At 39.4% G+C, this 10,006-nt stretch overlaps 1 protein-coding gene across 1 annotated transcript; it reads left to right on the top strand.

Annotated features, from left to right (window-relative positions):
• The first annotated feature begins 6,511 nt into the window (after positions 1–6,511).
• On the top strand, positions 6,512–9,784 carry LOC112164579. The gene is made up of 5 exons (XM_024300815.1): positions 6,512–6,938; positions 7,584–8,291; positions 8,396–9,144; positions 9,339–9,416; positions 9,557–9,784. The coding sequence occupies exons 1-5, from the start codon at positions 6,512–6,514 to the stop codon at positions 9,782–9,784; spliced, it is 2,190 nt and encodes a 729-aa protein (XP_024156583.1).
• The last annotated feature ends 222 nt before the right edge of the window (positions 9,785–10,006 follow it).

The following is a 10,006-nucleotide window of genomic DNA, read 5'->3' as shown; positions in this document are numbered from 1 at the left end:
GACTATATGATATTGTTCAAAATGTATCAATTCATATTATAGTTAATTATTAACCAAAATAAATATATAAAAACATAAAACCTAAATATGAGACTAATGGTTGGAGTCGCCCTTAAGACCGAATTGTCCAAATACATATAGGTATGTAAAAGAAGGAAAATAATAGTATATACTAACCTAGAGTTACAGATATAGCAGATATGAGAGGTCCCAGATCAAGAGTCGACCCTTTTCCAGCCGAGTAGAAGTGGATCTCTGATGTACTATCAAATACATTAATACCTATGAAATTTTCTTTATGTACTTTATTTTGAACCCCCTGCCCTGTCTACAATGTTGAAATCCTTTAGTTTCCTCTCACCCTGCAGCAATCAATAACCATTTATATTTATTAATTGGTTCAAATGACAATGCTTGCAATAGTACTAATGCAAAGGGGTGGGTACTAGGTACTGGTGACAAAACAAAGAAAACATTACTTGAATATAAACATCAAATACGAGTTTATCTGTACTTCTGAAATGATTATCCTCACCAACAATTTCAGCAAAGTGAAGTGTTACACTGTATTTGCCTTTTCGTAAACAGAATCCGTAATATTTTATACAGACAGGGGAAAAGCGAGCTTTATCATATAATAGTGCTTCAGATGAAAGTCCACATCTCACGCTTTTTAAGAAATCACCAGAATTGGAAGCATAGATGGTGTTTCCAGTGCTACTTCGAGCCTAGTTTCCATTAGACCCAGGTAAAAATGTGATGTATCATTATCTTGATCATAAACATTTCCATCTACTTTGTTAATTGTTTCCCCACCACCACAATTTATAAACAATGACTAGTCTGAAAAAATTAAACACATCTACCATTAACACACACACACTGTTAATATGTGTGACAAGGGGTCTTGTTAACGTTTTGAGAGAGAAAGAGACACACACACACACACACAAAGGAAGTATAGTGGTTCATCTCCCACTTTGGGGGAGACTACATCCACTTGAAAGCTTTACTATGTGTTTGGGCCTTGCGGCCCAAGTTGATTACAAGATGTAATGGGATGTTGAGTAAGTCGGAAGGAGCTATTTTTTATAGGGAAGGGAGGCTCATTCATTTACATTTTCTTCAATGTGGGACAAGAAGTCCTCATTCTAGTCTAGAAAACCATATTGTGAAGACAACTTGGTAAGGCCGGGAAGATTGCTTCCCGGCAAGATCTTGGCCGCTTCCGACTACCATGGGGTAGGTTGAATGTCGGGCTAAGGAATGCATGTCGTAGTTGGTCCCCACCATGACTTGTGGGCCCCCCCTAAGAAGGTGTTACTTATGCTTGGTGACATATAAAACAAGCTTGCATAAGTGACGTCTGAGCTGCGCCGAAGTCCTCAAGTAAGAGGAGCTTCTTGATGTCAACAAGCATAAGTGACGTCTGAGCGGCGCCTAGCCCCTACAAGTCCCTGAATTCCATAAGTAAGAAGGGACTCTTTAACCTGCAAAACAAAGATAGAAGCATGCACATGTAGAATGCTTATTGTATTGGGCAACGTATTTGAGTTGCACTGATATGCATTAGTATATATGAATGTACATGATGATGTATATATGTGAATAACATCAAGTATGATCAATATGATGTATAAACTCAAGAACACATATGGTTGTGTGAGCATACTAAGAATGGGCATATAGATTGCATATGATAAATGTGTGATGTGTACAAGAAAACGAACGAGGTCGAGTTGATGAGCTTACACCTGTGAGGTGTAAGTTGCATGAGTGTCGTGAAGGCAAGAGTTTGTGATTCAGAATGAATACGCAAACATTTGTGTTAGTTTGGTTTTCGCTCGTATTAATGGAACGTAAAAAGAATTCGATTGTTGCCAACGATAAATGGTAGAAGAATTCAATGTTCCATTAATGTGTATTATGTCAAGGAGACATGAGTGTAAAGCTCAAGAATGCCGGGAAGGCATGAGCATAAGCTTGGGGTTACCGGGAAGGCAAGAGCGTGAAAACTCAAGGATGCTGGGAAAGCAAGAGAGTTAAAGCTTGGGAATGCAGGGAACGCAAGAGCATGAAGCTGGGGAATGCCGGAAAGGCAAGAGCGTGAAAGCTCAGGAATGCTGGGAAGGCAAGAGTGTGAAGCTCGGGGTTGCTGGGAAAACAAGAGCGTGAAATCTTTAGGATGCCTGGAAGGTAGGAGCGTCAAACCAAGGGGATGCCGGGAAGGTAAGAGTGTGAAGCTGGGGGATGCTGAAAAGGCAAGCGCGTGAAGCTCGAGGTTGCTGGAAGGACAAGAGCGTGAAACTCGGGGATGTCAGAAAGGCAAGAGCATGAAGCTAGGAGATGTTGGAAAGGCAAGAGCGGTGAAGCTCAGAGATGCTGGAAAGGCAAGAGCGTTAAAGCTTGGCAATGCCATGAGGCATTAACGGGTAGCTAGAAGGTGATGCCCTGAGGCATGAGCGTAACCATTGCTAATTTTGCTGGGCTGTATGTACAAGCCCCTAAAGTCACCAGTCAAGAAGGATTTTCTTGCTGAGTTGATACCAAAGCATGGTTTTGTGCCGTATAATTAGTGCAATTGCGTTGTCCATCTAGAATTTTGTTAGAGCTAACGCTTTATGCCCTTTCGGGTGGGCCTCTGCTAGGCCCTCCAAGGAGTCCCCCACTCTTGGCTATAGACTCCTGTATGGTTGGAAAATTGTTTAATGAGGGGAGCTGCGTTAAAGCAATGGGCGTTAGGTAGCGAATCTAATCTTTTGATACCCAAACTATTCATCAAGATTAGTTCTTTACAATAAAGAAAATGTCAGTGAAGCAAAATTCAGGGACTCACGCAAAAGGGAAGGCTCAATAAACAGAGCAATCCGGTGCGGCCTAGAGTTGATCTTTGGTTCTACATAAGGAGGATGGCCCTCTTCCTCTTCTTCATGCCCAACTTCTGTAATCGTCATATTGCTTGCTCTAACCTCAAGTTTTCTACTTTCTGAGTAGCTGGAGCAAGCTATATGAGCAAAAAGGCTAATGGCATTCAGATTTACTTATTACGATACACACGTACATGTTTACATGTACCATAGATAATTAGGACACCAAACGTAGCTGGCTAGTAGCAGAGGTATAAATCTTCTCCTCAAACCTAACAACAATTTATCCGCTCTTCACATGCACCAAATTCAAAAGCCATTATTAACATACAACAAAAATGAATTAAAGATGAATACACCAATGCACTATAATTTCATAATAGTAACATCTTATTGATCATTCTATGCTGCGAATCCGCCAGCAATTGGCTCCTCCAATCTTATGCATCCATTGCAGGCTCTGCTCCTTGAAGAGGCCTCCAATTATTTGTACCCATTTGAAACCTGATTGCACTTGAAAATTCAACACAAAACTAATTAAACACCAACTTCAAGGCACAAAATGTATACACATGTTGCTAAATTTGAACGATGATAGTGATTCTACAAAACTTTATGACACAAAAATCATATCCATTGAGCTAGCTAACTCAAACACGCAGTTCCTAAATTTCCAACATGCAAGAATCAGAGCTTTGGAATTCAGATACAACCCTAAACCATCTCTAGCTCTGTAAGACAGTTCGTCATGTAAAATCTGTTTATATCAAGCAGGTAGGTTTTGTTGTTGTACTTGACACTAACTAATTTCAATGTCGTTTGATGTATTGTAGTCAGAGGAGGATGATGGGCAAGGAGGAAGAATCAGGAAGAAGAAAGGACTGAAGGAGAAGATTAAGAAAACATTTGGCGGTAAGCATAAGAACAGCATCAATGACTACAATCAAAACAAAAAACTAATGGATGAGGATTCAGCACGAACAGGGAAAAAAAAAACGAATGGAAAAAATTCATGTTCTGCCTCCTCAGATCAAAACCAAACTACAACAAAAACAACAAATTGATGCATGAGAAATCAGAAGAACTTAAAAAAAAAAAAAGCCGGAATCAAAAATCAAATACTCGGAATCATAAACCTATTAGCAAATGATTATGGATTTGGTTGATTTTTTGTAGACACAATTCTTGCATAGGAATCTACAGGATCAACGGTTAAAATCATTGAATTAGATCACAAACCAGTGTAAAATTAATAAAAATCCTCAAATTCTTAAAGTAAGGATGTCCTCGATCTCTTGATAAATCCTCAATATTTTTTTGAAAAGATAAATCCTTCATATATATATATATATATATATATATGGGCTAATTACTGTTTAGTACCCTGTGCTTTTGGTCCAACATCAATTCAGTCCCTAGACTTCTAATTTCATCAAAAACACCCCACACTATTATTTCTCCATCCAATAGGTCCATCCGTTATGATTCCGTCAATTTCAGCCGTTTAGTTGCTGACGTGGCGATCCAACTCAGCCCAGGCGGGGCCCACATGGAGGTGAATTTCCCAAATTGACCCTGGCTCTAATCTAACCCATACACGACCTCCCCAAATCCCATTACGGCTCCTGCCTCCCTCATTACGCGATCTGAAACCCTAGCCTAAAGAAAGCCCAAAATCGCATCCCTTTGGAGAAACCCAAAATTTGGAGAACACCCAAGGAATAGATGGTTGCTGAAGAAGGAGAAGGCTACATATTGAAAGCGACGCCCTAAAATCTAGAAGGAGAAGGTCGATTGATAGCTGGAGAAGGTTTCGACATGGCCGATGGTGCGCTTGATGTTTGGATACCCAGAAAAATGGAGGATAGAGATGAAATCCCTCATTACGGTGAGTGTGGGTTTAGTGTTTTTCATTACGGTGGTGAGGGATTAAATAATTTCTGGTTTAAGTTTTGAAATTTTGTGTTTCAATGTTTCGAAATTGGGGAAAAATGGTTTCTGGGTTTTGTTTGAAAATAAGGTTTACGGTTTTAGAAGTTTGGAATTTGATAAAGGATTTGAAACTTTCAAAAATGGGAAAAAGGGGTTTGAGGTTAGGGTTTGAGATATTTGAAATTTGAAACCTGGGTTTACAATTTCTATTTCTGATATGGGTTTTAGAAGTTTAATCCCGGCATGCTTTACTGATATGGGGAAAAAGGGTTTGAGGTTAGGGTTTCAATCTGATATGGGTTTTAGAAGTTTTGAAATCTTCTAACTTATAGGTTGCAGAAACATGCTTTAATTCCGACACAACAAAGTACAATATAAAACATGTGGGTTACCCTTTCCAGAAACATGGCTTTTCTATTCTGACTCCTGTTTTTGTCGCATATGATAGATTTAGCTTCTACTTTTTGTGTCATACTTATTGAATCACAATAATTGTGAACAATAGCCTGCAATTGTATACCACTAATACTTTTTAAAGTAAGAATTGTTGTCTGTTTGTGAAGGATTTACCCTTAAAGTAGGAGATTAAAGTAAGGTGGTGTATGTGAAAGTTGTTGGGGATAATGAATGAGGGGTTTAATATTGTTGTAGTTATGGTTTTGATATAGTTGTTGTTGGATGTGGTCCTTCTTTGTCTTGTTTGCCCACTTAGCAGTGTTTTTATAAGTGTTCTATTGTTGGGTAATAACTGACAGGCTATTGTGTTTTTTTTTTCCATGCAGATGGCCCCAATTACTTCACAATGAAGATATATCATGGGGGTAACATACTTGGAAACAAGTACGTTGGTGGGAAGATATCCTTCTACGATTATGTTGACAAGGATAAGATGTCGTTGACTGAGTTAGATAACATGGTCCAAGGGTTGAACCCAAATTATGCAGGTACTAGGATTGATCATTGGTGGAGTATAGGAACAAAAGATGATGCTTTGACAAAATTAGATTCAGATGTGGATGTGTGCACTATGCTATGTTGTGTACCCGAAGTGAGATTGGTTGTTGTGTACTTGGATCATATTCATGAAGGTGATGAGAGCTCGAGTGAAGATGAAATCTATATATATCCAGCTGGTTTTGATATGTTTAGTCAGTCCGGATCTACTGGAGTTGTGATTGAAGAGCTCCCTGATGAGCCGAGAAAGAAGGCTACATGTGTGATTGAGGAGATTATTGAGGAACCAAAGCTGGCTATTTGTGAGACAAGAAAACCAAGGCAGCTTGGTATAGTCATCAGAGAACCTGAAGTCTCCATCCCAACTCAAGGCAGCAAAGTGGCTGAAACAGATCCAAAAGATAAGCGTAAAAGAAAGATGTACCCTGAGGTAGGTCCTGTAGCAAACAGTGTTGATGGTGTAAGTGGTCTAGATGAAGAGATGCTTCAAGATATAGATATTCTAGATTATATGCAATCATTTGGGTTCCACCTTGAACAAGAAGATGAAGTGGATAGCAGTGAGAGTGATGACGATGATGAATACATACCCGCTGCTGAAGATGATGAATATGATCAGTATGGTGTTGATGACGACAATTGGTTGGAGGAAGCTGATATAGGGTTTAAGGTTAATGACAACGGTGAATGGGTTGGACCAAGTAAAGAAGCTGTTAAGAATGTGGAGATGGAAAGTGGAAAAGAGTTATCATGAAGATATGTTTGGATCATCCGAGTCCGATGAAGAGAGATTGTGGCCTGCTTTGGATTCTGATGGTGAAGAGGAAATACCATTCCCTGAGTTTAATCCAAAAACAGATATGAAGGACCCGGTCTTCGAGAAAGGGATGATATTTGGCAGCGCTGCCATTTTGAGAGAGGCTATAAGGGAGAGAGCTATTAGAGATGGTTGGGAGGTATATTTTATCAAAAATGAAAGGAAAAGGGTGAGGGCTATATGCAAGTCCCAAGACTGTCCATTCGAGCTCTATGCATCTAGGATGCAACATGAGGAATCGCTTATGATCAAGACTTATGAGCCGGAACACAAGTGCACGAGAGTCTTTGATAACAGCATGCTCAGTGCTAAGTATTTAACTAAGCATTTCATGGAAAGGATCAAGCTGAACAGTGGCTGGAAGCCAGGTATCCATTCTAATCTCTTCATGTGTTTGTTTGGTTACTATTTGTTGTGTAGTTTTCTAATTTTTTTGACAAGTTTGGTTGCTGCAAGTTGGAAATTATAGTGCCTTCCAATTCCTAGTTTTTGTCTTGTTTCCATTTTGTTTTTGTTTTTGCAAATTTTGGTTGGTTGCAGCAAGTTGCAGGTGTTATATGATTTTGCACATTCCTAGGTTCTTATGTGAAAAGCTTGTTTCAACTGTACAATTTGAGTGATTAAAACCTTCATGTTTGTATCAACTGCACAGTTTTAGAGTAATTAACCAGCTAATGCTTCAGTTTTGGAGTTGTTAAGAATGGTTGTATTTTTGCTTGTTTTAGAGTAACTAACCAGCTAATGCTTCAGTTTTGGAGTGATTAAGCACTTATGTTTGTATTTTTACTTGTTTTAGAGTAATTAACCAGCTAATGCTTCAGTTTTGGAGTGATTAAGCCTGACTATTTGTATTTTTGCTTGTTTTAGAGTAATTAACCAACTACTGCTTCAGTTTTAAATGCTCCGGTTTTTTTTTTTGTACTATTTGAACAAGAATACTTGCTTTTTTTGCTTGCTTCAATGGTTACTGATCGTTGTTTTGGTTTTTTTTTTTTTTTTTTTTTCGGTTACAGAATCCTTGGCTCAAACTATGTCTTCAGAAGTTAGAGTAAGGGTCTCCAAGCAGATGGCTTATCGAGTAAAGAAAGCAGCCCTTTTGGTGTTAAAGGGAACCATCATGGAGCAGTATGCCAGACTTAGAGATTATGCGAATGAGCTGAAAAAGGTAGACCCTTCTACAACCGTTGACATAAAATGTGATTTCAGCAAGGGAGATAGCCTTCCAATCTTCAAGAGGATGTATATCTGTCTTGGAGCTCTAAAAAATGGATTTAAAGCGGGATGTAGGTCTGTGATTGGGATAGACGGTTGCCATTTGAGGTTTGCAGATGGGGGTCAGCTCTTGACAGCTGTTGGCATTGATGCCAACAACACTTCATGGGTGATTGCCTACGCAATGGTGGAGATGGAAAGCAAAGACTCGTGGATTTGGTTCCTAGAGCTTCTGTGCAAAGACCTGAGTATACTTGAGGATGCAGTAGGTTGGACTTTCATCAGCGATAAGCAAAAGGGTTTAATCCTTGCCTTTGAAGAAGTAGTTCCATTGGCCAAGATTAGATTTTGTGTGCGCCATATGTGGACAAATTTTACGAAGCTGTTTCCGGGAAAGGTACTGAAGGATCAAATGTGGAAGTGTGCAAAGTCAACTACACTTCCTTACCTTGCAAAGGAAATGGAGGAGATGAAGGCTTTGGATAATGAAGCGTACAAGTGGATGACACGTAAGTCTTCGAGTTTACAAAGTTGCTGATTTTTTTGTTTTTGTTTTTTATTTTGCTAAGTTGACCCATATCAAGACTAATGGCTGCTGCTGCTTGTTTTGTAGATAAGGATAGGCTTCCACAGCATTGGTGTAGAGCACACTTCGAGACTTGGTCGAAGTGTGACATTATGATCAACAACTTATGTGAAAGCTTGAACTCGTTCATTTTTGATGCTAGAGCAAAACCACCAGTGATTATGTTCGAGGAAATGAGAGTGAAGCTAATGAAGAGAAACCAAATCAGAAAGGATAAGATGCAAGCAATGGTGGGAAATCTGTGCCCCAAGCCTAGACAAGTACTAGAAAAGAACAAAATGAAGGCTGCTTCAGATTGCATTTCTATCGGGAATGGTGGTGACCAAGTGGAGGTGGAGACTTTTGAAGGAACAAAGAATGTGGTCAACCTTACGGCAAGGACCTGCACATGCCGAATGTGGGACTTAAGTGGTGTTCCATGCAAGCACGCGGTCTCAGCAATATACAACAACAGGGCAGATCCGGAAGACTTTGTTGCAGATTGCTACTTAAAAAAGACGTACCTTAACATTTACAGTAATTTGATCAAGCCGGTTAACGGAATGGAGATGTGGACTAGGAGTGAAGAACCACCAATTCTGCCTCCACAGTATTCTAGACAGCCCAGAAGGCCACGAACAAAGAGGATAAGAGATTTATCGGAGAAGTTGGCTGCACAGGGAACAAAGCTTGGAAGAGTTCAGCGGTCGTTGAAGTGTAGCAATTGTCAAAGAGTTGGTCACAACGTGAAGACATGTCACCGACATCTTCCACCAAAAGATAAACAAGCTGCAAATGTGAACAAGAAAAGGAAGCTGAACAATGGACAAGGAAGTTCATCTCAAAAACCCTAAGTAATTTTTGATTTTTTTTTTCTGCATATGTTTAGTGTACTTTTTCAAATTATTTTGTTTATGGGGCAGCTTGTTTATGTTTCTGTGTAGCTTGTTTATGTTTATGTTTTAAGGTTGATCCCATAATTTTTTTGCAGCCTAAACCTGGAAGAAAGCCACCATTGAGTAAGAACGACTTGAGGAAAAACCATCTAAAAGTGGTAGAATATCAAAGGGTATGAAACATGGATTTTAGCTTGTAAACTTTGTATGTATTTGTTGATGAATAGGTCTGTGATTGGGCTAGTGATGCTTTGCTTTTGATATGTATGTGTTGACAATTATATTCTTGTTTCTGATTTTTTTGTGAGTGTAGAAGAAGATGGCTGCATTGAAGGCATCTAGAAAAGCTGATGCTGCCACCCCTGCTAACTCTACCAAAGCTGCTGTTGCCGCCGTAAAATCCAAGTCCACCAAAGCTGCTGCTGCTACTGGCACATCTACCTCAGCAACCACGAGGCCTCCGACATCAAGTAAAGCATCAAAAGGCCAAACTCCAACACCTTCCAGATCATCTCAAAGGATTAGGCAGAATTCCAAGTAAGGGGGAAAGTAGGAGGAAGTTTGGGGAATGATAAGCAAGCCCTAACATTTTTTGTGCAACCTTGGTGTATGCTACCTAGGTTGCTAGCTCTAATTTTTTGGGAGGATGATTAGAGCTATTTGAAATGCAAACATTAATTTGAGATGTTTTAAACATTTGGGCTGCTTATTTTGTTGGATTTTAAGAAAGCTTGATGTTGTTATAAGATCAAATGTAGAATTG

The sequence above is a fragment of the Rosa chinensis genome, chromosome 1 (genome assembly GCF_002994745.2).
Source record: "Rosa chinensis cultivar Old Blush chromosome 1, RchiOBHm-V2, whole genome shotgun sequence".
Taxonomy (NCBI): domain Eukaryota; kingdom Viridiplantae; phylum Streptophyta; class Magnoliopsida; order Rosales; family Rosaceae; genus Rosa; species Rosa chinensis.
This window is presented reverse-complemented; position numbering and strand designations above follow the sequence as displayed.

What these genes read in the sequence shown, in the direction of transcription:
- LOC112164579 (XM_024300815.1), top strand. Translation starts at nt 6,512, where the DNA reads ATGTTTGGATCATCCGAGTCCGATGAAGAGAGATTGTGGCCTGCTTTG. An exon ending in GAACAGTGGCTGGAAGCCAG is followed by an intron (nt 6,939 to 7,583) that starts GTATCCATTCTA and finishes TTTCGGTTACAG; the next exon opens with AATCCTTGGCTCAAACTATG. An exon ending in AGCGTACAAGTGGATGACAC is followed by an intron (nt 8,292 to 8,395) that starts GTAAGTCTTCGA and finishes CTTGTTTTGTAG; the next exon opens with ATAAGGATAGGCTTCCACAG.